This window comes from Mesocricetus auratus, unplaced genomic scaffold (genome assembly GCF_017639785.1).
Source record: "Mesocricetus auratus isolate SY011 unplaced genomic scaffold, BCM_Maur_2.0 Super-Scaffold_4256, whole genome shotgun sequence".
NCBI lineage: Eukaryota > Metazoa > Chordata > Mammalia > Rodentia > Cricetidae > Mesocricetus > Mesocricetus auratus.
In genome coordinates, this window is record NW_024429182.1 from 57,920,367 (window position 1) to 57,947,009 (window position 26,643).

The 26,643-nt window shown below is 50.6% G+C and overlaps 1 protein-coding gene across 1 annotated transcript in view; it reads right to left on the minus strand.

The window, feature by feature from the left end:
* Positions 1–9,437: 9,437 nt before the first annotated feature.
* The window catches only part of Muc5b (mucin 5B, oligomeric mucus/gel-forming), a 33,011-nt gene continuing 15,805 nt past the window's right edge, over positions 9,438–26,643 (minus strand). Inside the window, exons 26-49 of the mRNA XM_040751372.1 lie at positions 25,684–25,840; positions 25,193–25,321; positions 24,882–25,026; positions 24,711–24,754; positions 24,436–24,633; positions 17,711–24,001; positions 17,310–17,491; positions 16,842–17,010; positions 15,878–16,134; positions 15,433–15,619; positions 15,103–15,328; positions 14,826–15,004; positions 14,671–14,740; positions 14,439–14,539; positions 13,934–13,965; positions 13,539–13,716; positions 13,114–13,218; positions 12,942–12,979; positions 12,424–12,540; positions 11,807–11,893; positions 11,592–11,714; positions 11,399–11,444; positions 10,751–10,865; positions 9,438–10,146 (exon numbers count right to left, since the gene is read on the minus strand). Of these exons, the coding sequence (XP_040607306.1) occupies positions 9,957–10,146; positions 10,751–10,865; positions 11,399–11,444; positions 11,592–11,714; positions 11,807–11,893; positions 12,424–12,540; positions 12,942–12,979; positions 13,114–13,218; positions 13,539–13,716; positions 13,934–13,965; positions 14,439–14,539; positions 14,671–14,740; positions 14,826–15,004; positions 15,103–15,328; positions 15,433–15,619; positions 15,878–16,134; positions 16,842–17,010; positions 17,310–17,491; positions 17,711–24,001; positions 24,436–24,633; positions 24,711–24,754; positions 24,882–25,026; positions 25,193–25,321; positions 25,684–25,840 (9,366 nt within the window). The 3' untranslated portion in view covers positions 9,438–9,956. The remainder of the gene's footprint in view (positions 10,147–10,750; positions 10,866–11,398; positions 11,445–11,591; positions 11,715–11,806; positions 11,894–12,423; positions 12,541–12,941; positions 12,980–13,113; positions 13,219–13,538; positions 13,717–13,933; positions 13,966–14,438; positions 14,540–14,670; positions 14,741–14,825; positions 15,005–15,102; positions 15,329–15,432; positions 15,620–15,877; positions 16,135–16,841; positions 17,011–17,309; positions 17,492–17,710; positions 24,002–24,435; positions 24,634–24,710; positions 24,755–24,881; positions 25,027–25,192; positions 25,322–25,683; positions 25,841–26,643) is intronic.

Genomic DNA, 26,643 nt, shown 5'->3' on the forward strand with positions numbered 1-26,643 from the left:
AACCAAGCAAAAATCATCAGACTACTAAAAGCTCACAACAATGGTAAGAACTGAGTTGAATATTGAGAGGTAAAAACCAAGCCTTAGGGTGATCTTCTTCATGACCAGATGCCCTTATTTAAGTTGGTCAAGACTGAATAATGAGCTGAAAAATGGGGCCAGGCAGAGGAGGTACAGGGAGACAGCATGTCAGAAGGACAGTGGTGGACAACACTGGTGAGATGCAGGGGTTACAGAGAAGCCCAAAGGACAAAGTGAACTACACACAGCCGTAGTGTTTCGTGTCTGGTAACGGTGATGTGGGAGATGGGGAGGAACTTTCTTAGGGGACTTCGCTCCCACATGCTGAGCTGGCAGTGCCTAGAACTCCTCCCCTGAATGGTCCTGAAGCCAAGGGCTGGCTGGGATGGGCTCTTGCTGTGATCTACAAATGAACAAACTATGTCCCTGCTGACCTGGCTGAGCAGAGCCTTTCTCTGAAGTGACAGCTTGGTTGGGTGCCTCCCCAACCTCCCAGTCCCTGTCACTGGGAGAGCATCTTTAATAGCCGGGCAGTGGTGGCACACACCTTTAGTCCTAGCACTTGGGGAGCAGAGGCAGGCAGAGCTCTGTGTGTTTGAGGCCAGCCTAGTCTACAGAGCAAGTTCTAAGACAGCCAGTGCTGTTATGTTACACATAGAAACCCTGTCTCAGAAATTCAAAACAAAACAAACAACTCACCAGCCTGAGTTCCTTGTTTGGGTGTGCTTCTGGGAGTTATCCTAGAGAATAAGTGGTGGCACGGGGGTTCTGGAAAGAACCTGGTTCCCTCCTGGCAACAAGGGCCTCAGGTGCTCCATCTGCAGATTTTTGAGGTGGTCACCTGTGCTGAATCGGGACAGGATGGAATGTGAGGAGGTGCTGCTGGCATAGCCCCCTGGCCCATGGACACAGGTGATATCATGTATAAAACACACAGGCCTCCCTATGGGGTTAAGTATGCCACTATTTGTATTCAGGACAAGGTGGTTCTGAATGCTGGCCCAGTGACTAGGATCAGGAGGCTAGACCCAAGTTCAGTGTAGAACTGAGAGCAAGTAGGACAAAGTACATATGCCTCAGTGGGCCTCATTCAAGTTCCTGGGCCTGGCTGACTGCTGGGGGACAGCAGGGTGGACACAAGAGTTTGCTGACACAGCAAATACACTCAGCGCTAACCTGGTCTACTGCTGGCTCCTAGAAGCTGTGAACAGTGCTCCAGAATAGACCCCAGAACTGCCTTATGGATGATGAGGGGAGAGACCAAACAACAGAAGAGAGGCCTTTTCTTTGTCAGGTCTTGGAGAATGCCTTGCTCAAGAAGGCAGTGGAGAACATGCAGAGGATGTGCTGTCCTGTGTCGGGATGGTCTTTGAAGAGGCATTGTAAGGTGAGGTTCTTGAACAGACTGACTGTGAACTAGCAGAGAAATGACAAATCTCTGCCAGAGGCGCTGATAAGCTCTAGGTCCAAGGGCATCTCAGAGGTGTGGTCAGCAAGATCTGTGGGGACTGGTCAAGGACCATATAATTTTCAAGGTCAAGTTGACAAGGACATGTACTCAAAACCAAGCATGAACTGGACAGCAGAGGTTGAGGCCATCCTCCTTAGTGGGAGCTCTGAGTCTTACCCATCTGCAAGCCTCAGGCTGACATGGAAGCAAAGCTGAAGGAGAGGCAGGACTCCCTTGAGAAACATCCTTAGAGGTATCAGAGTCCCCCCTCCTCCCCCAGAGCTGTGTATGCATGTGTATCCTAGTGCATGCGTGGAGTCAGAGTACCAGATCGAGTGTTAGAGCAAAGACAGGCCATTGCTGACATCGGCATCATGTGGCATATCACTGTGCCCATGCTAGGTAGGACTGTGTAGAGCCAGGTGCTAGGTCTGCTTCTGTTCACCCCATGACTAGAACTCTGGTTATTTCCCATGACTTTGGATGCTCAGCAGCTGGTGTGCACCCATGGTCATTTGGTCTGTTTAATAAGAACTACTGCAGCTGACAGGCCATGCAGAGTCCAAAACAGGTAAATCAAGTCCTCCTTGGATCTGAAGTGAGCAAGAGCCCAGAGTCAAGATGCTGGAGTACCTGTATAGACCATAACTGAGAGCCTTTAGTTTCAATGCTGGAGCCTGGAGCATAGAGCCCAAAGTAGGGCCACCTTTGGGATAGAACGTTCAGAAGCAGGTGTCTCTCATCTGTCTTGCTTAATTCATTTTTCTGACTCCATAAAATCCAGAGGGGACATGTGACCAAGACCTACCTGTAACACTCTATCTGTAAGAGGCATGGTGGTGTGGACACACACATTAAAGTCATTGCAGAGTCCTGAAATGGCGATGTAAGGGTCTCGTGTTTCAGCAGCTGTTCTGAAATTTTACATACTAGCTCACACACTCAGGCCAGTCTCACAACTGTTTTGTCTCACAACTCCCTGGTGTTCAGGGCCCGGGTAGTATATGAAAAGTATGGAAACTCCGGACACATGGCTCTCTGTCAGGGTCCTTCGCAGGCTGACTTGCAGTTCGCTCTCTTGAGGCACATGACTTCACTGGGGTTTAGCCAGTCACTGCATGTAAGGCATTTGAAGTCCCTCTTTATATGCTGTGCATTTGGTGACATAGGTACATTTGTTGATGCTGGTTTTCAAATATTACTTGGTTTTAGTTTTGGTTGTGTTCTGTGTCAAGCATGTAAACTGTTTGATTCAAAGTCTTCGGTGCTTGAAGACCCCAGCTGCTGTACAGACGCCCTCCTTTCAGTTGCAACTCACACCACTGTAGTATCTCTTCCTGGGGACCTTTCTGCTGTTCCTAGGATGGCTATGGCATGCCTATCTTAGGGATATATCCCTGGATGATGAGATAGTAAGCCCAGCATAGATTGGGATGTGCATATCTCTCCAGGTTCTGTGGCTCCTTGTTAAGCTCTAGCAGCTCAGCTGTTATTTGAATTTCCCTGACCTAGAGCAAGACGGAGCAGGTTCTGTGCATTTGAGCAACATTTGCTTTGCTGCGTGAGGTTTCCAGTCTCAGGTCATGTCTCCGTTGAGGCTGTTGGTCTCTTCTGTGTCCCCGGCTTCTTTTTCTATGTTGCAGGTACTGGGCTGGTGGTGTAGCTCAGTGACACAGTGCTTGCCTAGCATGCACAAGCCCTAGGTTCAGTCCTCAACACCACAAAACCAAACTATAGCGTCATCATGTTGCAGGCATTAACTCTGACAAGGCTACAGGTGTTTGCCTGCCCCATCTCTTGTCTTTTTAAAAATTATTTATTTTAATTTTATGTGCATTGGTGTTTTGCCTTTGTGTATATGTCTGTGTGAGGTTGTCAGATCTTGGAGTTACAGACAGTTGTTAGCTGCCATGTGGGTACTAGAAATTGAACCCAGGTCCTCTGGAGGAGCATCCAGTGCTCCTAACCACTGAGCAATCTCTCCAGCCCCCTCTCTTGTCTTTTTACATTGTTGTTGATTTCTTTTTTCGGGTTTTAAGGAAATTTACCCATGTATTCTTCTAATGCATTTATGGTTTTTAACTTCTTTTGGCTCTGTCTGAGTTGTCTTAGTTACTTTTCTATTGCTGTGAAAAGACACTATGACCAAGGCAGCTTATAAAAGATAGCATTTAATTGGGAGCAGTTTCAGAGGGTTAGTCCATGATCATTATGGTGGAGATGTGGTAGTAGGCAGGCAGGCCAGCAGACTTGGTACTACAGGAGTAACTGAAAGCATACATCCTGATTCGCAGGCAGGAGGCAGAGAGAGAGAAACTGGGCCTGGTGTGAGTTTTTGAAATGTCAAAGCCCAACTCTGAGTAACCTATCTCCTAAAACAAGGTCACATCTCCATCCTTTGTAAACAATCAGGAACCAAACATTTAAATATATGAGCCTGTGGGGGCCATTCTAGTGCAAACCTCCACTGTTTCCAGTCCAATGGCTGTTCCCCAGAGTGTATGTGGTTCAGCAGCAGAGTGCTTGTGTAGCACACATGAGTCTGTCCATTCATCACCCACAGCAAAAATGACAATGTAGAGTAGATCCAGGTGTCATTTCTTGGCCACTGTCCAGTTATCTACAAATCTCCTTTGCCTTAGCCTCCATGTTACTGTACTCTAAATCTCTGCAATACAGGGATCTCTCCCCTGCCCGTGTTGTCTACAGGACCCTTACCACTTTAATCTTCCTTCTTAAAATCACTGTTCTTTTCACTGTTCTGGCTAGACTGTTATTGCTGGGACTCACGTACACACTTCTTAGTAGATAAGTTAGACTTTAGCAGAGTCATGGTGACACTGTGCTGGAATTTATACAGTCAACATGTTAGGAGGCAAGCCCTCCTCTACAGCACTTGGTCTTCTGTTTACTAAGCCTCATGTATGCTCTGAGCACCATTGCTACCTTCCTGCCTGGACTTCATCTTGCCATCTTGGGGGGGTTTTAAGCCCATCTTCTCTCCTAAATGTTTACCCTTGGGGTAGATGAAGGCACAGGGCTCTGTTGGCAGTATCTGCATCTGTTCTCTGCTCTTATCCCAAGGTCTCTCTGTCTGGCTCTTCTGTATATTCTTTCAAAGTGTTCACAGCCATGAGCTGAGCCTGGAGGTGGTATCCAGTTCTCACCACTTTGATTCTCCCCGTAAAGGACATAATGACAAGTACCAAGGTAGGATGAGATCACCAGGAGAGAATAGAAGAGACTTGCATCTGCTAATTGTCTCATTGCTGTGACCAAATACTTGACAAAAGTAGTTTAAGGCCATCATGGAGGGGTGGCATAAGTGAGACTGAGGAAGCTGGCCACATGAATCTAGTGACAAACTGGCAGCAGTTCTGAATGTAAAACCTCACCATACTCAGTGCCTTACTTTGAAGATCTGCCTCTTAAAGACTGTACATCCTTCCAAACAGTGCTAACAGACTCAGCAAGGTGATAACCTGGACTGTGCTTGACAGTGGACGAGCTGGGAAGAAGGTTTCAGGAGACAGGCCAGTCAGCCGGATATTGTGGAGATACAGAAAGCTAGATGTCGCTGGATCCAGGGCACCAGGTATTGTGGAGATACAGAAAGCTAGATGTCGCTGGATCCAGGGCACCAGCAGCAGGTTGGTGGAAGAATAATCAGAGTGTGAGAGCGCAGCAGAGCTAGGTCAGTTCTTCCAGGCCTGTGTTAGGGCTGGGGTGCCGGGTCCATGTCTCTTTTCTCTGACAGCTACACCTTATTCCATGCCCCAGATTTGTCCTGTACATGGTCAGGCAATGCCACATCGCCCATGGCCCAAGTTCCTTGTCTCTCCATCTCAGTGGCTGGCAGAGAGATGCCGTCTGCCCTCCACGATGGCATGCATACGCCCACACTTAGATAGACACCATTCACTCACACACAGTATTAACTAAAGAAAGTTAAAACTAACTGAATGGGGCACTGGGGAGATGGCTCAGTTGGTAGGATGCTTGCCAATGAGCATGGGGATTTGAGTTGAACCCCAGAACCCACATAACATCAGGGCATGGTAGTGTGTGTTTTTAGTATCAGTACTGGGAAAGTGGAGACAGCGATCTCTGGGACTCCCTGGCCAGCAGACCAGTCTACTTGGTGAGGTCCAGGCCACTGAGAGACCCTGTTTCAAAAAGTCAGTGTCCAGCTTCCTGACAATCCTCTTGTGGGTGCTTGCCAAGCTCTTTCATGGCGTTTGAACTTGTGTGTTTGTCCCTGTAGGGCCACTGGGGCTCCTCCTTCCTCAAGCTTCCCCTTCCTCGTAGCTTTAGAAGGTGATTTTGAGTGACAGTGTCCCACTAGGCTCATAGGTTTGAATGCTTGGTCCCTAGTTGGTAAACCATTTGAGAAGAGTCGGAGGTGTGGTCTTGTTGGAGGAAGTGTGTCATGGGGGCTGGGCTTTGAGTTTCAAAAGCCCATGCCAGGCCCTGTGTTTCTCCTCTGCCTGCTGCCTGTGCATCAGGATGTAAAGCTCTCAGCTACTGCTCCAGAGTAGCAGTCTGCCTGTCTGCTTCCTGTCTTGATGCTAAACAACCAACTCAGAAACTATAAGCAAGCCTCCCTTAAATGTTCTTTTCTAATAACTGGTCACAGTGTCTCTTCACAGCAATAGAACAGTGACGAAGACATGTCCCTCTCCTTTCCAAGCATCCTCCCTGCCCCTGGTGAAGCAGACCTTACCCAGCCATGCTTGTGAGCTCACAAGGGTAGTGTGTGCCTCCTGTCATCCACGTTCCCCAGTACTGTTTGTGGGAGGAACAGAGTCCACCTTGTTCCCACTCAGGGCCTTGGGCAGGTCCCCCAGGTATACAAGGCAGAGTTGCCGAGTGCACTTTCCTGGAGTGCTTACCTTCCTGCTTAGCAGCTTAGGCCATTGAGATTCCCCAGGCTACTTAGGAGAAAGCACCCTTGTTGTAAGTTCAGACAAAGGATCAACATGAATACTTTTATTTTTGGTGGTGTGTATGTGCAGATGTGTGTGTGTGTGTGTGTGTGTGTGTGTTTGTGTGTGTGTGTGCCAATACACATCATGTAGAGGTTAATGGTCCATCTTAGGTAAAGGTGGGGTTTAAATGAATTCACCAGACCCAAGATAAATGATAAATAGGTGTTTATTAGGGAAGGACTTACACAGATAAGAGTAAATAATTGCCACAGCCTTCCTGATACAGAAGATGCAGTCTCTGCCCTTCCGATGCTGTCTGCAACCCAAGAACATATGCTCCCACAGCTCCTCTACCTTAAGAGTCACATCTGCACCTGAAACCACGCCCAAAGGGTGTGACCACTACTACAAGTTCACTGGCAAGGCAAGATGCCACCTCCCCAGTACTGACACGGAAAGCACACACTACCACGTCCTGATGTTATGTGGGTTCTGGGGTTCAACTCAAATCCCCATGCTCATTGGCAAGCATCCTACCAACTGAGCCATCTCCCCAGTGCCCCATTCAGTTAGTTTTAACTTTCATTAGTTAATACTGTGTGTGAGCGAATGGTGTCTATGTAAGTGTGGGTGTGTGCATGCCGCCATGGGCATGTGGAGGGGAGAGGACAACTTCTTTAAGCAGGTTCCAGGGATTGAATTCAGGTAGCCAGGCTTGTGTGGCACCGGCCCTCATTTATGCTTTAATTTTTTATTATTTTACAGGTATGGTATTTTGCCTGTATGCATGTCTGTGCACCATGTGCATGCACGCCTAGTGCTCATGGAGGCCAGAAGAGGGTGTCAGATCCCCAGGAATGAGTTACAAATGGTTGTTAATGGTCTGGAATAACAGCAAGTGCTCTTAACTATGGAACCTTCTCTCTAGCCCCTCATTTGTATTTTGAAGACAACTCAATAACACCTTTGTGAACTGCAGGCCTCTACTGCTCTATCTATGGGAACAGGACCCTGCAGCCTCTTTAAAAGCTTCAGGTGGTGGAAATGGGGAAGCATGTAGGATGGTTTTCCTCAGGCTAAGCAGTACCCTTACTGCCTTGTGACTATAACCCCGGCAAGAACGTTCCGGTACTCATCTCCAGGCAGCCTTCTCTTCCTTTCTTTCTATACCAGGTCTCACTGTATGGCCCAGGTTGGCCCCCTCATTGAGTGCTGACATTATGGGTATGTGCCACCACACCCAGCTCCTTTCCAGTCTTTCTTTTGGGGGAACTACAGGTATATCACCAATAATCTCAAATCATTTATTTAAAACCACACTGCCTTAACTGAAAACCTGAGTGCCTGGTGCTTGATCCCTTTTTGTTTACTGAATCTGCCTTACTCGGGGACCCAGAGGCCTGGTACTTAGGAGCTAACTGTATATTCCCTACAAGGGAGGGTGTTGGGCCTCCTGATGTGGACCCCTTGTGTTGCCCTGTCATTGTTGGTGTATTGTTAATGTCCTTCTCTTTCAGGAGGAAGTCTGCTTTCAACTTAACCCACTTAATTGGCTGTGTATTCTTTTTGTCACTGTCTGTGGGGAAGAGATGCCCACTCTCCCACCTTGGAGGCAGAAATCCCTCTTAGCATGTATTTAAAGTGGACCTAGAACAGTTTGTTTACTCATTGTGTCTTACTGTGGTTTTCCCTGGGTCCTGGCCAGGCTTTGTATTTCCAGAGTGGACTCTTGAGTCTACCATCTGGCTGGAACAGGCCTTGCTAAAGCAGGACCCCTCATCTCTTTGTGCCTCTGTTTCCTGACTGGTAAAATGGATCAGTGACTGCACACATTGTATTTATGACCGTAGTCAGGAGTGTCCCCAGACATGGAAGACCTCACCATTTGAGAGTGTCTCTGTCAGGTGATGTTCCTGATTCCAGTCATGGTGCTTGAGATGACTGAGTTGAAAGAAATAGCATTTTGCTGTGGCTTCATGAAGACAGGGACTTGGAATTTTCTGTCCCGGAAGCCACACCATGAGGTCAAAGGTGGGCTTAGAGAAGCTGGCCCCAGTAGCCCTTCTGCTGTCCCCCAGCACACCTGCTGCCTCTTCAGTCTCTGGACCATGTTTCCCAGTGGGCTGCCTGCCAGACAAACCTCAGCAAGTGTGTATGAAAGGCAGGCTCACTGGCCATTTTTGGGAGGAGTCTGGTCCTTGAACCCAACACCAGGCACAGGAGGTCTGCGACACTGGAGTGCAGGATAGCCCACAGCCCATAGCAGGACCCCTCTACTTACGTCTCCAGAGGCTTTTGGGGTCATAACTAGCCACTGTGTCTTTATCTTCCTAGGTCATAGCCCCACCATTGACCACATTCTATACATTTGGAGGTCATCTTGTACCCTTCCTGCACAGTCAAGCCAGGACATTCTCTGTCTCACACCACATAGAGGATCCTTCTTGACATGCTTCCTTCCTGCCCCTCCTACTTCTGGAGCCCAAGCCATAGCGCCCCCCATTTCCCAACCCTGGTCCCTGCGACTCCCTGCCATGCTTATGGAATACTCTCCGTTTTGGATAGACGGAGGGAAAGAAAGGAGCTAAGGACAGCCACTTGTATGGTAAACCAAAAATTGGCAGGTATTTTGAATATAGTGCACCTGAGGAGGCAGAAAAAGACCTGGGCTCCCAGCACCACTGCAGCCACAGCCCCTTGGGGTCTGAGCAGGGCAAAACACCCTTCTTTTCTGCCCATTACAGCATTACAGTCGCCACACACCAATGGGTGCTAGGAGCCTCCCCAGCCCACAGGCTCCTCTGTCTGCCTGTGATGCCCTGATGCTTTGGCAGCTAGGCTGGTATGTGGTTTCCTGGCTGGCCTTGCCCTGCTCATACTCTTAAGTGTCAAGCTAATGGACAAGTACCTCTCCCCTTTTCCTCTTAGCCAGCTTCTCATCCCTCATGTTCCTGTTGATAACTCTTCATCCCTGGTAACTTCAAACCACAAACAGGAAGCCATGCAGAGTGGGCAGGAAAAGACACCAGGAGGAGACACACAGTGCCAGGGTTTATTGCAGCTTAGGGCAGGGTGAGCACAGGCCCCTCTCTAACCCCAGATCCCACAGCCCCTCCAGCAGGCAGCCACTTTGCCTGACACAGCTCCCTGGGTAGCCTGTCTTGCTTGGACAGTCCCATCTGCCTTTGTGCACTTGAGATAACTGGCAGAGGGCTTCTTTATGTGATAAAGGGCACACAGGCCTACAGCCACAGGCTGTCTGTTTTTCTCCATGACATCTAAATGTCATCACAGAAGATGAGGCCAAGACAACCAAGAGGGTCCTCCAAGGGACAAATCCTCACCTGGCCCCCTCCTCGAATGGATCTTAATTGTCCCATTACCCTCCACGATGCTTGTTTCACCAAATGGAGCAGATGCAGTGGGGGCCACAGAGGGTTCTTGTGGGCCGCATGGAGCATGCCTGCCTAAGGGTTTCATGGTCAGTTGGGCAGGTTCTGCTCCAGGTGGAGGGACTTGAGGGGTTGGGGGATGCAATTGCCTTCCAGCACTGGGCACTAGGAAGTGTTCATGGAAGTCATGGGCAGGGAGCTGCAGGCCAGGGCACAGCTGCACTCATCGATGTGGGTATAGGTGTGCTGGATGATTTTACCATTGGGACACTGCATGGTCACAGCTACATCATGGACCTTGCTCTCTTGGCAGCAAGTGCACTTATGCTCCATGGCCTGGGCCTCCATGGAATACCTGTGGGCAGGGGAGGGTCAGCATTTCAGCTCCGTGATCCTCTTAGCAGGGTAGTGATTCTTGGTCCTCTGTGGGCTCTTGGAAGGCGTCTGACTGTCCGCCATGGCTACTTTCTTGAACACACAGCCTTGCCCTTCCTGGGCTCTTTTTAAACCCTACTCCATCTTGCATAGCCTCCTCTGATTCTCCTCCCTTTCCATCCTGCTGACCCTGTTGAGACTCTCTGTCTGGCAGCCATCCTAAGCCCTGAAGCCAGCCTGGGACCCTTCCTCCTGCCTTCTCTAACCACAAATGCTCAACCTTCCTGGTCACTTCTGTTCACAGCTGACCACAGCCTAGGGCCATCTGGGGACCACAGAGGGGTCTGATGCTGCTTGCCCCTCTAGACACATTCAGATTCCTAGACACAAGTCCCCAGCCAAAACCCTATTCTGTATAGCTAAGCCAGGTTTGTCCCTGGCTTGACTTGGAGATGGGCCATGTGTTTTATGCACACAGGTATATGTGGCCTCCTGACCTCAAGAAGGAGACAATCTCTGTAAGACCCAAGGTGACAAAGTAGCTACTGGTTCTATATTCTTGGGGAGGCAAGGCACCCACTCACTTGGACATTCCAGGGCAAGAACCCTCACAGAAGGTGAGGTCGACTGCCACCTCTGTTTCACAGCCGTTATACTGCAGGGTGGTTGTATTTACACGCACGTGGCATCTACTTGAGTCTGCAAAGAAGACAGGTCAGTGCAGAGACCCTAGATTCTCACTCACAGACCCTGAACCCAATAAGACTGACCCTCCATGATGGTTGATATTGACTGTCAACTTGATAGGATCTACAGTCACCTAGTTGATAGATGAAGTTCTGAGGGATTTTCTAGATTAAATTAACTTATGAGGGAAGACCTACCCTGAGTGTGGCCAGGACCTCCCATGGGCTGGGGTCTCAGACTAAGTGAAAATGAGAAAGTAAGTTTCTTTGCTGCAGACATATATGAGCATCTGCTTATATTGCCATGGGTCCCTGCCATGGTGGGACTATACACTCAAACCATGAGCCACATGCAGCTTTCCTTCTATAAATTGATTTTGCCACAGCAACGAGAGAAGTAACTGACACACCTTTCCTGGGTGACCGACCCCTTCTATTATACTGAGACTTTGGTGGGATCTGCCACCCAGTGGGAGAAACTTGAATTGCTTTTGGATGGGAACTGGGTGGAGCTGGAGGACTAGATGAGAGGTTTCTTCCACTTACCCTCTATTTCACAGGAGTAACAGCAACCTGTTTTCCTTAGGGTTCCCTGCAGGGCCAAGAACATAACAACTAGGACTGGGACAGAGCTAGGATATGGGGTACAAACCATAGGGACACAGACTTCTTGGGTCAGAACCTTCCAGGGGCATGACGAGGGTGGACCACCCAAAGACAGGGACTCCCAGGCACATACCCTACAGTTGGACACATCAGGGCAGGCTGTGGGGATTGGAGTCAGTATATGGATTCCATTCTCAACCTTACATTGGTACACAGTGCAGTTATCCACAGGACTGTTCACCCATGTTTCATTGGGCTGGAAAGCAAAACACACAACAGAGGTCCAGATTGGGATCCACTTGTGGTTGACCTGCTCAGGGGAAGGTCTCTTACAGCCTCTCCTATTACCTGCACCACCTGGCCCTCTGGCGTGAGGCAGGCATTCTGTACACACTCCCCACAGCACTGCTCTGGCTTCAGCGTGTACTTGAAACCCTGTGGGGACAGGAGAGGTGGTCAGGTCTCTCATTCATCCCAGTCACCCTCTGAGTATGCTCTAGGGGCCCTGAGCCTCCTTAGCAGGAACCGCTGAGATGTTATGTCTTTGATGAGTATTGTACCCTCTTCCCAGGTCTTGCAGCTTAACTCACCCTGCTTCTTAGCCTCTCTGTCACTGTAGTGGTTCTCAGCATTCCTAATGAAATTACTTCATTGCTACTTCATAACTATACTTTTGTTACTGTTATGAATTGTAATGTAAATAATCTGCTGTGCAGGATATCTGATATGCGACTCTAATTGGGATTGCGACCCACAGGCTGAGAACTGCTGGTCTACTGGTACCATACTAGACTTGTTCCTAGTCAGCTCATCAACCTGAAGGATGTCCTCCAGTCCTCATCATCCCCCTACTTTTCCCTTTAGAAAAAAAAAACAAAACCTCAAAATTATAGTCAGTTGGAGGACTCTCAGTGATGGGCTACGATGGGTAGCCTCTCAGAATGTCTGCCAGGACACAAGCTCACCTGGGGACAGAAGGTGGTACAAAGGATCTCTCTACACTCTACTTTTGGTTCTTGATTGCCCACAGAGAAGCAGGTGCATGTTTGGCAGTGATCATCTCCTAGGAAGTTCGCACCGACCTAGAGCAGATGAGGAGGGTGGCACTGAGAGAAGGTGGAGGCAGGGAGTGAGCTCATATCAGGTCAGGACTCCTAGCTGAGTCCAAGCATGGGCCATGGGCCCAGTTCTTCTCCCCCAAAGTGTAATTGTTCCCCTAATTGAACACAGGTATCCAGTGAGCAGTAACCTGGGAGACCCAGAAGCTTTCCACAGTACACACACACACACACACACACACACACACACACACACACACACACACACACACACACACGGCCATTTGTCTTAAGGACCCAGATACCTTCTTCAGATCTGCCTTTATGGCAAGGATGCCAAGACAAGGACCAGGAACTGGGGGGCATGGGCCTCCCACCCGCCTTGACTACCTCTACTGTCCACCCTGCCCAAGCTGAGCCCTTACCCCATAGAAGGTGTTATTGTGTGTGCACATCAAAGGTTCTGAAAGGAAAGGGGGCTGAGTATGCATCTGGGCAGTGGGACAGAGACTCTTGCTCCTCCCCCTCCCTGAACTCCAATGCAACCAGCCTCAGTGAGTCCCCCTCCCCCGCTGTTGCAGCCCCATTTCTACTCACGACAGCTGAAGCTGGGGCAGCAGCTGCCATTCTCATGGTTTTGGATCAGCTCATACCCTGGGTCACACGTGGGCACACTCTCGGGGCAGGTGGTTGCATCGCAAACTGTAGAGACATGCCCTGTCAGGATGCTGCCTATTTTGCCCCACCGTCAGCCCCCATCTTCTCCATTTCTGGGAAAACTGGTGGCCTCTAGTGTCATTTTTCCTTGGAGCCTAGTATGCTTCATGGCTTTTCTGGGTTTCATCAAGTCCCTCACTCTTTTATCCCCTTGGCCCTTACCAGTTCTCTGCTGTTAGGTCAGACCAGAGGTCACCAGCCTTATTTTCAGGTCAAAAGCTGAAGCATCTTGAAACCATCCCCCACCTGAGTGGCCCAGTGTAGCTAAGCTAGAGTATGACTCTGCGTCCCCAGTGGGTGCTCACCACAGACTGTCTCGGGGCAGCATGGATTGTCAGCCCTGGGCCTGGTAACAGACACAGAGCCAGCTTCTGTGCACTCTGGGAGCTCCTGGCTCTCACACTGCATTGGCTCACATTGTACCGACACAGAGCTGGGGTCGCACACACAGGACTGGCAGTTGCTGGTCCAGTTTTCTCCCGGCTGAAACAAGCCAAATCAGGATCTCTGAAGGTCATGAGGTCCTAAAGTCCCTAGCCTGTCTGCCTGAACTCAACTTGAGGTCATTGTTTGCCCTCAGCAGGGAGGAAACCCAGGATCCCCAATCAGCCTCCTGGGCTGTGAAGAGTTAGCCACCCGCCCTACTTCCTTCCTGCTCTTCTTTAGCTCAAGTGGGGGTCAGGGGAGCAGCACCACTCACAGACTTGGGTAGCCCATCTGGTCCCACGCAGGCTGGAAAGAAATGAGTAAGCTTGTTACTGGAGATGTTGGGGTTCAAGGCCAGGCAGAAGGGGGTCATAGGCTGAGAGAACTGTGCTCTTAGCCCTGGCTACCTGTACCCCAAGCCAAGATATCACATCTTCTCCCAGGGTAGAACAGAAGGCCCTAGAGAATTCTGAGGGTCTCGGGTCTCTGAGGCAGTCAGTGATGAGGTTGGATGTTGAGAGTCTGGTACTTCATTCGGTGAAGGGAGACGGCTTCTCTGAGCAGCTCCAAGCGGCAGAGTTTAGACAGAATGGTGACAGGCTCACAGGAGGCCTTTAGACACCTGAAGGACTAATGACCTCACCAGCATCCTCTCACATATTAGTCAGGGCAGAAGAGGGTCTACAGATGTGTTGGATCCTGGCCTGGCAGGTGAGGACCCTATGGGGGGCAGGGGTAGGAAGACAGGCCTTGCCCCATAGCAGGTGAATGGCACTTACGACACTCCAGCACACAGATGTCCATGCGTGAATTGAAGAGGAGCTGATTCTCAGGGCAGAAGCAGCCCTCTGTCAGTGTCCCAGTTGAAATGCTCAGTGTCCTAGTGTGAGGAGGAGTAGCAAGTATAGGGTCAGAAATGAGGTGCAGCTCCAAGAGCCAGTTGTGGGGTCCCAGAGCTCAGACATGGGAGGCCAGCTGCTACCTCCACACTCCCTATTAGCTGGCACTCACCTGGAGCTGCAGGATGCTGGATGCAGGGGCCCACAAGGCCTATATTCCTTAGTAGGTGGACAGGAGAAGTCTGTGGGCGCAGAGAGCATCATCAGACAGGTTCGGAAGAACCAAGGAGACTGGAGCCCTGACTAAGTTGGATGCTCCCAACTTACCACATAGCCCTCCAGTGGCGTTGCGCCAATTGATGCACACACCCTGGGCCCGGCAGAGTGCTGCATAGGCCTCCAGGCTTTGACAGAGCATGCCAGTAAAATTGGTGTTGCAGTGGTCACTGACACAGGAATTGAAGAAGGTATCTGGAGGGATGAGCCAGTGACACTCGGCGAAGACCCTATGACAGTGAGTGGTCAGGACTGGGAGCTCAGGGCCTAGGAGGGAGGCTAGGCAAGGGGACTGCTGCTCAGGCCCACCACTCCAAGGCCGACTCACTGACTCAGCATCAGCTCGCAGAGAGGCGCAGCAGGGCACGGGGTAGAAGTGGGTGTGCTGGACACTGGAGGCTGGGGGGTGGTGCTTGGGGGAGGGCTAGGCTGAGCTAAGCAGCTGTTGTTGCTGTTCCCAGGCACCAGCCAGTCTTTGGCCATGTCCTGGCAGTTGGAAGCTATGGTGCCATCTGGCCGGCGGCAGTCATCTGTCTGGCTGTTTGTGCAGGTACCTGGTAAATAGGGTAGGGATGACAATCAGCTTCTTGCTGTTTTCTGTAGATCCATTCCTTACCCCCACTTATGGATGCAGAATGAGCCAGGACATGCTACTCACCACACCGGCCCTCAGTATTGTTGCTGAAGTATCTGTAGGGTAACTGTATCTGGAAGATGTGCCCATCAAAGGTGATGCTGGTGCCAATGGTAGAAATGTTGACACTCATCGTGGTGGTACCACTCAAGGACACTGTCACACCATTCTTGCTGGAACCTGATCTTATCCACATTTGGTCCCATATGATCTAGGTATGTCCAGAGGGAACCAGTAACCAGGGGGCCAGGTAGGCAGCAGTGGATGCTGCTTTGTCAAACACCAGGGACATTCCTGTTTATTCCTCAACCTACAGCTAGGCATTTATTCTTTCCCTAGGACAGTTCCTACAGGTCATTTCTGCAGAGGGGAGTGTGCTTTTGGTACCAAGGGCTTTTCATCTTTGCTTGTGTCACCCCATACCCAGGCCTCATGCTTGCAGTGTGACCTTGGGGCTCCTAAGACTCACCAGGCTCTCCTCCTTCCCACTGGCACTGGTGGTGATGGTAAGGACAATCTCCATGGAGTTGTAGTACACACTGAGGGCACGGGGACAGAAAGTGACATTGGTGGTAGCCCCACAGTAGTAGCTGTGAGCAAGGATGCTCAGGTTGCCATGACGAGGGTGGATCTCTTTCATGAGCACTGAGGTGCAGTTGTCCGGGAAAGTATAGGAGGTGCCATCGAACGTCAGGTAGTGTGAGCGTCCCCATCCACTGCAGAAACCTATGGAAGATACAGTTGTAGGCTCACTTCCCAGCCCTGATACCTACAGTTGTAGACTCACTTCCCAGCCCTGATACCTACAGTTGTAGGCTCACTTCCTAGCCCTGATACCTAGCACTGCCTCTGGAACTGTTCTTCAAGGGAACACAGCTGCTTCATCTATAAAATAGGCATCTTCCAAACCATATCTACATTGGGATCTGTGAATGTGACATTGGTCTTATAATGGGACCATCCCAAATTACCTGGATGTCCTTTGAACCAAATGGCAGCATACTTCATAAAAGACAGGAGAGATAGACATGGAGCGGAAGACCATAAAAAGATGGAGGCAGAATATAGTGATGAAGCCACAAGTCAAGGAATCCTGTAGCCCTTACCTAGGAAAGTCAAGAAGGGTCCTCCATAGGGATGAGTTGACTGTCTTGATCTGACTCTAGCTCGGGCATGGTTTGCTGTTCTAAGTCCCCAGTTTTAGGCATTTAACACTCAGTAATGGAAGTTGTCATCAAGATTGCAAGAAAGGACTCCCACTGTGGCTTTTTGCACCCTAACTTCTCTGGCCACACAGCCCCTGCCTGTGCCACATCCGTATTCCCTTTGCACACAATGCCTGCAGGCTAGCACATTTACATGGGCTGTTTGAGATCAAATGCCTCAGTCCTGTCCCGTCTTGCTGAGCTGACCCATGCCTGCCCTCTGCTCACATTCACACTCATAGTGGAAGTGACAAGGCTCCTGGTCCCACACTTTGATGGGCAAGTGCTTGTTGACGCAGGTGACATTGTCCACAGGCTCCGGCTCTAGGAGGATGATCTGGTCATTTCCCTGGCACGTGGCCACCGTGCAGTTCTCTAAGGTCCAGGACTCATTCACCTGAGGCAGAAGATATATAGGGTCTTTCTTCACCTTGAAGTCATGTGGAAACTCAAGCCTGTCATTTCTGTAGCCCCAGGTCCCTACAGCTATGAATCCCAGAAGGCAGCCAGCTCCAGCCGATGACCTCAGATCCCGTGCACCTCTCTCAACAGGAGCCACTGGAAGATGGGTCACTAAGAGAGGTTACAGGGTTGAGGTGGTGCTGAGAATTAGCCATGACTCAACCCAAATGCAGGTGTCCCTGAGAACCCAGATCCACAGCACATCAGAGGGAGGTAGAGGGAGGGGAGGCTCACCTGCCGAGGAGGGGTGGCATTATCACAGCCAGGAGGCAGGGGGGACAAAGGCGTAGGAGTAGAGGGCTCTGGAGATGAAGAGGAGGGGCAGGCACCCTGGAAGCGGTCAACGTCACAGTACCGGTTGCAGGTGGCATAGAACTGGCAGCCAGCTCCGTCAGTCTTATTGTAGATGACATCTCCTGTAGGAGGAAAAAAAAACAGAAAGACATAGCCACATCCCATCTGAAGAGGCAGGGTAGTGTTAGGGTAGGAAGGACAGCCTGCCTGACGGAGAGGGAATTTCCAGAGAGGGCATGGGCTGAACTCTGCATTCGTGAAAAGGCCCGTAGCTCCCAAGGCTGACTGACCCAGGTGGACAAGGAACATGGGGTAGGGAGAACGTGGGCTTTTCTACTCACCAGGTAGGAACAGCTGTCCAAATGCCCGGCAGAAACAGGGCGAAGGGGAAAATGATTGGCTGGAGAAGACAGTAGGCTTGAGGGTACTGAGGCCCAAGGTAGAAGCAGTACGCATGCTGAAGGTCACCTGGCTGCTTCGGGAAACTTGAGGGGTGTGAGTGGTCTCTGAGGTAGGGGAGGGGGCCACAGTGGGGACAGTGGGGCCCGTGGCTACAGGTGAAGTTCCTGTGGTCAAAACTGGAGAGGTGTAAGTGGGTCCTACGGAGGAGGAGTGGGGCATAACGGAGCCAGTGACCTCAGGTAAAGAAGTCACGGTGTTCAAAGTTGGGGAAGTGTGACTGGGCAACAGGGGAGAGGTGGAAGGGATGGTGGAGGACGAGTGGGTGGCTGAGGAGGTGGCCGTAGGTGGTGTGGTGCAGTGGCTGTTGTCACAGCAGAGGAGGCGCACATGGTAGTTGTCACAGTATTGCAAAGGCCCTGATTGATTGATATTTTTACATATCAGCCCGAATCGCACGTCACACTGAACCACCTGCTCAAGACTTTCCAGGGGCTTGTCTGGCTCCTTCTCAGAGCGGCACTGGATATCCTTGGGCTGATCACAGAACACAAAGCCAACCTCACGTAACACTGCATAGACCTCAAAGTCCCCACCTCTGGGACCAGGGTTAGGGAAGTCTGCATCAAACCAGTCTGTCCATGTGCATCGAGGTACACAGCCTGAGTCTGGAAATGTGGTCCATGTGGATGCTTTAGTACTTGACACAGGGTAGCTGAAGGGATGCTTGGTTTGAAAGGTGGATTCAGTGCTTGAGGACACTGTGGTTGTGAAAGGGACTGTGGTTGTGTGGGTAGACCAGGACAGGCCTGACGTTATGGTGCTGGAAGGGAGGCTAGAACAGTGACTGTAGTCATCGCAGCAAAGCACACGGATTCTATAGTTGAGGCATATGCTAAAGGGCCCCATCTGGTCCAGGTTCCTGCATACCAGACCAAAGTCCAGACTGCAGTTGATCACCTGTCTCAATTCCTGCCAAGGCACATCGGGCTGGTCAACAATAGCACATTCTAAGTCCACGGGCTTTTCACATATTGCAATTCCAGCTGCTCCAATGTTGGCATAGGTCTCAAACTCCCCGCCAGAATTCCCGGGTGTAGGGGAACTCTGGTCAATCCAGTCTGTCCAGGTACATTGAGGCTTGCAGCCCTTGGAGCTAGAGAGTGGAGTAGACATGGCTGTAATCCTAGTACTCAGCAAAGATGAGGGCTGAGTCTCTTTGGAAGTAGACATGGAGGTAGTTGAAGCACTGCTGAGGGTTGCAGAGGAAGTCCAAGAAGTGTTTATGGCAGTGTTAGAGAGCATGGCAGTGGAGGCAGTTCCTGGTGTTGGGGGTGTCCCTGCAGAGGTGGTTGTAGGTCCTTGGCAGTGGCTGACATCACAGCACAGCACACGGATGATGTAGTTGTAGCACATCCCAAATTTGTCTTCCTGGTCCCTGTTATAGCACAGCAGACCAAAGTTGACATCACACTTGACTTTCTGATCCAGCATGTCCAAACTCATGTCCTGGTAGTTCTGGGCCACACACTGGATGTCCTGAGGCTGTCCACAGATGTCTGCCCCAGTGGCCCTGATCTTGTCATATGTCTCAATGTCTCCTCCCTCCCTGTCAGATGTGGGGTAGTCCACATCAAACCACTTTGTCCAGTGACACTGGGGTTGGCAGGTGGTGGAGGTCACAGGGCTGCTGCCTGAGAATGTGAAAGGTGTAGATCCTGTGTGGGTAATGCTGGTCATCAGACTTTGTGCAGTGTTTGAGAAGGTGGTAGCTTTAGTGAAGTGTCCTTGTCCTGTTGCTGAACTGGGGGCCATGGTGGTAGCCTCTTTGCTGACTGTAGTCTTGTTCGTGGTAGATGTATGTGGTACAGCAGTTGTGTGGGGGCAGTGGCTATAATCATCACAGCAAAGCACACGCATATTATAGTTGAAGCACATTTTGAAATCATCTGTCTGGTCCTCATTTTTGCAGACCAGTCCTGTCTCCAGGTTGCAGGTTACTCTTTGGCCAACCTTATCAATGCTCACTGCAGGGTAGTTCTCTGCACGACACTCAATCTTCTCTGGTGCCTGGCAAATCTTCTTACCAGCAGCTCTGATGTTTTCATAGGTCTCCATGTCCCCTCTTACTACCCCTGAAGTTGGTGAGTCCACATCGAACCATTCTGTCCACTTACACTTGGCTTGGCAGTGGGTTTTGCCCTGGCTGCTGGTGGAATTAGTCATTGTTACTGGTAGCGTCTGTGTCCTTGGTGTACTGGTAGAGAGCTCTTTTATGCCTGTAGTCAATTCCAGGCTCGTGGGTGGAAGTTTTGAGGAGACAGAGCCAATTGTACCAGTAAGTATTCTTGTCCAGGTTCCGGTTGAGGAAGTTTGTTTTGTTGTCAGGGCAGGTGTTGATGACTGTAATGTTTTGTGCAGGATGCCAACTGTTGTATGGATAGAGGAGAACTTTCCTGGTTTACTAGTTTCCTTGACACTTGAAACATGTAGGGAACTTCTGGCAGATGATGTAACAAGAGTGGCTGTGTGGCTAGAGCCTGGTAGAGTTTTTGAGAGGCTTGTTGCTAATGTGGTGAAAGCTGAATGAGTCTTGGTCACATTCAGACTAGGCTTGGAGGACAGGGTCTGTGTAGCAGTGGAGGCAGTTCCTGGTGTTGGGGGTGTCCCTGCAGAGGTGGTAGGTTCTTGGCAGTGGCTGACATCACAGCACAGCACACGGATGATGTAGTTGTAGCACATCCCAAATTTGTCTTCCTGGTCCCTGTTATAGCACAGCAGACCAAAGTTGACATCACACTTGACTTTCTGATCCAGCATGTCCAAACTCATGTCCTGGTAGTTCTGGGCCACACACTGGATGTCCTGAGGCTGTCCACAGATGTCTGCCCCAGCGGCCCTGATCTTGTCATATGTCTCAATGTCTCCTCCCTCCCTGTCAGATGTGGGGTAGTCCACATCAAACCACTTTGTCCAGTGACACTGGGGTTGGCAGCTGGTGGATGTCTCAAGGCTGCCTACAGTGTTAGAGGATGCTGAACTCATGGGATGCTGAGTGGTCTTTGAGGTGGCTGTCAGAGGAGTGCTGGGTGGTGATGACACCCTTGTAGTCAGGATCCCAAGGGTGGGCATCTCTGAGGCATAGATGCTGGTGATGGAGTCTGAGGGAGACCAGGTGTCAACTGGACTAGTGTTGGGCCAAGGCTTGGAGGACAGGGTCTGTGTAGCAGTGGAGGCAGTTCCTGGTGTTGGGGGTGTCCCTGCAGAGGTGGTAGGTCCTTGGCAGTGGCTGACATCACAGCACAGCACACGGATGATGTAGTTGTAGCACATCCCAAACTTGTCTCCCTGGTCCCTGTTGTGGCACACCAGACCAAAGTTGACATCACACTTGACTTTCTGATCCAGCATGTCCAAACTCATGTCCTGGTAGTTCTGGGCCACACACTGGATGTCCTGAGGCTGTCCACAGATGTCTGCCCCAGCGGCCCTGATCTTGTCATATGTCTCAATGTCTCCTCCCTCCCTGTCAGATGTGGGGTAGTCCACATCAAACCACTTTGTCCACTGACACTGGGGTTGGCAGCTGGTGGAGGTCATGGGGCTGCTGACTGTCTGCGTGATCATGCTGGCTGTGGAAGTGACCATCTGTGTGCTGAATGCTGCATTGGAAGAGGCTGTCCGTGAAGTTGTGTTTGGTTTACCTGAATGTGGCTCTTTTGATGTTTGGAAAAAGCTGGTGCGAGAGGCTGAGAGTGTAGATAGACTAGAGATAGGGAAGCTCTTTGTAGCGCTTGTTGTGGCAATGGAGACAATCCTCTGTGTCCTAGCGGAAGAGGGTTGCCTTAGAGTTGTGACTGAAGTTGAAGGTATTGGCTCCTCTGATGGCCACTTGCTTGTGGCCATGGACACCGTACTGTGAAATCCAGGTGCCAATATGGGCGTGGAGGACAGTGGCCCTGCTGTGTTAGTGGATTCTGTCACTTGACTGGAGGTGGTAGACAGTGATCCAGTTGTGCTGAAACAGCTGGTATCTTCCTCACAGCACAGTACACGGATATGGTAGTTGAAACAGGTTTGATTGTTGACCTGTTTGCTATTCCTGCAGATGAGCCCAAAGTCCACATTACAAACTACCTCCTGGCCCAGCTGCTGGAAGGACATGTTGGGGAAGAGAATAGCTTCACATTCTATGTCCACAGGTTTCTCACATATCTGAATGCCTGTCTTGTTTCTAATATGATAGTAGGTCTCAATGTCTCCCCCAAACTGACCAGGTTGGGGTTTGTCACTGTCCAGCCAATCTGTCCAGGTGCATTGAAACTTACACCCTGTGGAAGTAGTACTCATGGTTGTAGGGACTGAGGAGAGACCAGTTGTTAGCTTTGATGAGGTTTTTGTCTCACTGGGTGTGAGTGTGGCTGTGGAAGAAGCCCTGGTGAAGACTGTGGTTTTTGGGGGGGATGAAATAGACTCAGTAGTGCTGATGTTGGTGGGCATGCTGGACACAGACGAGGCAGTGCGTATGACTGACCTGGAACTGACAGTGGAGGCAGTTCCTGGTGTTGGGGGTGTCCCTGCAGAGGTGGTAGGTTCTTGGCAGTGGCTGACATCACAGCACAGCACACGGATGATGTAGTTGTAGCACATCCCAAATTTGTCTTCCTGGTCCCTGTTATAGCACAGCAGACCAAAGTTGACATCACACTTGACTTTCTGATCCAGCATGTCCAAACTCATGTCCTGGTAGTTCTGGGCCACACACTGGATGTCCTGAGGCTGTCCACAGATGTCTGCCCCAGCGGCCCTGATCTTGTCATATGTCTCAATGTCTCCTCCCTCCCTGTCAGATGTGGGGTAGTCCACATCAAACCACTTTGTCCAGTGACACTGGGGTTGGCAGCTGGTGGATGTCTCAAGGCTGCCTACAGTGTTAGAGGATGCTGAACTCATGGGATGCTGAGTGGTCTTTGAGGTGGCTGTCAGAGGAGTGCTGGGTGGTGATGACACCCTTGTAGTCAGGATCCCAAGGGTGGGCATCTCTGAGGCATAGATGCTGGTGATGGAGTCTGAGGGAGACCAGGTGTCAACTGGACTAGTGTTGGGCCAAGGCTTGGAGGACAGGGTCTGTGTAGCAGTGGAGGCAGTTCCTGGTGTTGGGGGTGTCCCTGCAGAGGTGGTAGGTCCTTGGCAGTGGCTGACATCACAGCACAGCACACGGATGATGTAGTTGTAGCACATCCCAAACTTGTCTCCCTGGTCCCTGTTGTGGCACACCAGACCAAAGTTGACATCACACTTGACTTTCTGATCCAGCATGTCCAAACTCATGTCCTGGTAGTTCTGGGCCACACACTGGATGTCCTGAGGCTGTCCACAGATGTCTGCCCCAGCGGCCCTGATCTTGTCATATGTCTCAATGTCTCCTCCCTCCCTGTCAGATGTGGGGTAGTCCACATCAAACCACTTTGTCCACTGACACTGGGGTTGGCAGCTGGTGGAGGTCATGGGGCTGCTGACTTTCTGCGTGATCATGCTGGCTGTGGAAGTGGACCCTGTCTGTGAAGTAAATATTGATTTTGTCTGGGAGCTAGGCATTGTGTGTAAGGTGGTCTCTTTTACTGTTGTAGTCCAGGTACGGCTGGATGCAGGGAGGCTGCTGACTGAGTTTGTGGACCCAATTGGATATGAAGTGGCCCCACTTTTTGTGGTAAATGTTACTGTTTGCCGTGAGCTATGAATTTTATCCAGGGATGTCTTTTTCCCTTCTGTGGTCCAGGAGGGTCTGGACTGGGATACTAAGGATGCTGTATGAGTACTGAGAGTGGACAAAGTGGGCTCTGAACTGGTCTCAGGCAGGGAGTGAGTGGTACTTGTGCCTGAGGTCAGGGAAGAAGTACAAGGCACATAATCACAGCACAGAACTCTCATCTCATAGTTGTAGCAGATTGGGGGGCTCTGCTCACTGTTGAGGCATTTCAACCCCCAGGATGAATCACAGTTCACCTTCTGACCCAGCTTCTGTAAGTCCATGCTGGGGAACTTCTCTGCACGGCACTCAATGGCAGCAGGAGTTTGGCACACCTGGTGCCCTTTCTGCCTCAGGTTCTCAAATGTTTCGAAGTCCCCACCTGTCATTCCAGGCTCTGGGTAGCTCTCATCATACCAAATGGACCAGTGGCAGACCTCATGGACACACACAGTGGATACAGGGGACACAGTGGGAGCTGAGCCTGTGTGAAAATGATAAAAGCCCTCCTCAGTTCCTCCCATCTCAGCATGAAGAAACAGATGACTTTCATCTTAACACAAGTTAGGGCCATTCTGAACCTGTTCCAAGACCTAGATAGCAGTCTTGAGAGAGCTCATCTCACTGAAGTGTGTACACCAAGGACAAATGGTGCCTGACAATTTCTCTGGTCCCAATGGTAGCTCTACCAGTTGTGTTAAGGCTTCCTAGGGAATCAAAGAGGGATGAGAGTCATGGATACCAGGCAGAGCCTAGGAAACTAGACAATGAGTTAGGACCAAAGATATCTCTGTAGCTACAGTTCCCTGCATTGACAATTTATCATCTTCCCTTGTCCCAGATGTGACCAAGATTCTCCCTGGGTTAACATAGTAGTTAGAAGTTCCATGGCTTCTAGAGAACCTGATATGTTCTTACCTGATGTGGCATGGGATGCCAAGGTAGTGGTGAATGTAAATGGTGTGGTAGACAAGACTTCAGGGCACTCCTCAGCTGTGCGTATTATAGTTCCATTGTCTTTGCAGATGGCCACTAAGCATGCACCAAGGCCATCCGTGGTGTTGTAGACAACATCATTGTAGTGGTAGGTACGGCCCTCATAGGTACATGTGCAGGCTGGAGATTATATGTATTGGCTCAGAGTCCACAGCTTCCAGCCTTCCTCCAACCCCAAACCCACAGCCTTTGCTTACCTGTAAGGTTGTGAACACACTGAAGGCCACCAGGGGTGCAGAGACTGGAGGGAAGACAGGGGCTCTGAGGACCTATGAGCATCCCCTAGCTGACACATGCCTTAGCCCACCCCTGCCCTCTCCCAACCACTCTGGGTCTCTATCCTCTTCCCTCCCTGGATTCTCTCTCACCAACTCTGGCAATTCTCAGCTGTAGGAACCTGTGTGTCAATGTCATGGTAGTTTCCATCATCGTCATAGCATCCACACTGGGCCACACACTTCATCTGGTCCTCATTGAAGAAGGGCTGCGTGGGTGGGCACTGTGGATAGCAACCTAGAGCATGCAGGGGTAGCATTGACTTTTATATCCTTGTGAGCATGTATCCATATGCCCAGCTCCTAATCAGTGGTAGAGAACCCCTAGTACACTGGGTCTACCCTAGAGGTACCATGCATGGGGGATGGTCCTGAAGGCCTCCACCATCACATTCCACCCTCACCTTCCAGGCCTTGCAGGTCAACAAGGCAGTGTCCAGCAGGGTTTCGACAGGTCTTCAGACAGGGTGCTCCACAGGGCTGGTAATGCCACTCACACTCCCCATGAGGGTTGTAGTAGTCACAGAAAAGAGCTAAGCACAGAAGGCAGAGTCTATTAGGCCTCATGCCAGATTACAACTAGGCCGACGGCCTCCTTAGGTTCATTCCCTAAGCCAGGTTCTGGAGTCCCCAACCTCAACTACCTCATATCAGGAGTCAAAGAACCACATGTATATATAGATGTGCGCGCACGCGTGCGCACACACACACACATACACACACACACACACACACACACACACACACACACACACACACACACACACACACACACACACACACCACACCAGAGTGGCCAGAATCCAAACATCCAAGCCAGGAGGGAAGTATAGAGGCTACCACCCACCTCATTCACAGTCCCACCCTTCAGTACCACGGACAGATCCCCACTCACGGCAGATGTCTGGTGTCCTCCAGGACAAGCACACACCCACATCACGGCAGGCCTGGGCATAGGCGGCCACAGCAGTGCAGAAACACTCGCAGTCACCCCCTGAGTCACAGGCACATACATCATGTACACAGGCTTCATAGTACTTGGTAGAGTCAACCTGGAATGGAGGGGACAAGATGCCACTCAGAGAGGATAGCAATGTCTGCCCAGAGAGCAGGTGAATGTGGGGAGGATATGGAGCTAGTTGTAGTTCAAACCCCACACTATGGGAATCCTGATCTAGTACTATGGCTGCTATCAGAGTGTCCCAAGTGGGAACTGTCCAACGTCACCTTTCCCACTCACTAATGCATAGCACATTTGTACATCAGCATACCAGAACCTGACACTTGTGTACCCATATACCTACATACCTGTCCAGATGTATACCTATCTTTTTGGCCACCTGTGCACCTGCCTATATGTCTATCTGCACACCTGCACACCCATCTACCTGTACAGCGGTTCATCTCTACACCTGCACACACACCTGGAAAACTGTGTACCTGCCCACATATGCACATGCCTGAAAGTACACCAATGTGCCTGCCTACCTATGAACCTTCACACCTGTCTGTATGCAAACCTGCCTATACCTGTGCAATTTCTCTCCTGTCCATACATGTACCTATCCATCTGTCTACTTGCACAGCTCCTCACTGCACAACACTGTGTACCTGCCTACCTACACCTGCACAAATGCCTGCCTGTGTGCCTACCTGCACACTCACCCATGCATCTGTATGCCTAAATATCTGCCCCACATTTACGCCTACTTACCTTCACACATGTGCACCTGCCCACCTGTATACCTTCGCTAATACTCTCTGGGGTCCTTTTACTTGGATCGGCTCATATGATCTGCAAGTTTCATGCCTGCAGGGTGTTGCACTGTGGTCCCAACTCTGTCATTTGCTCTTG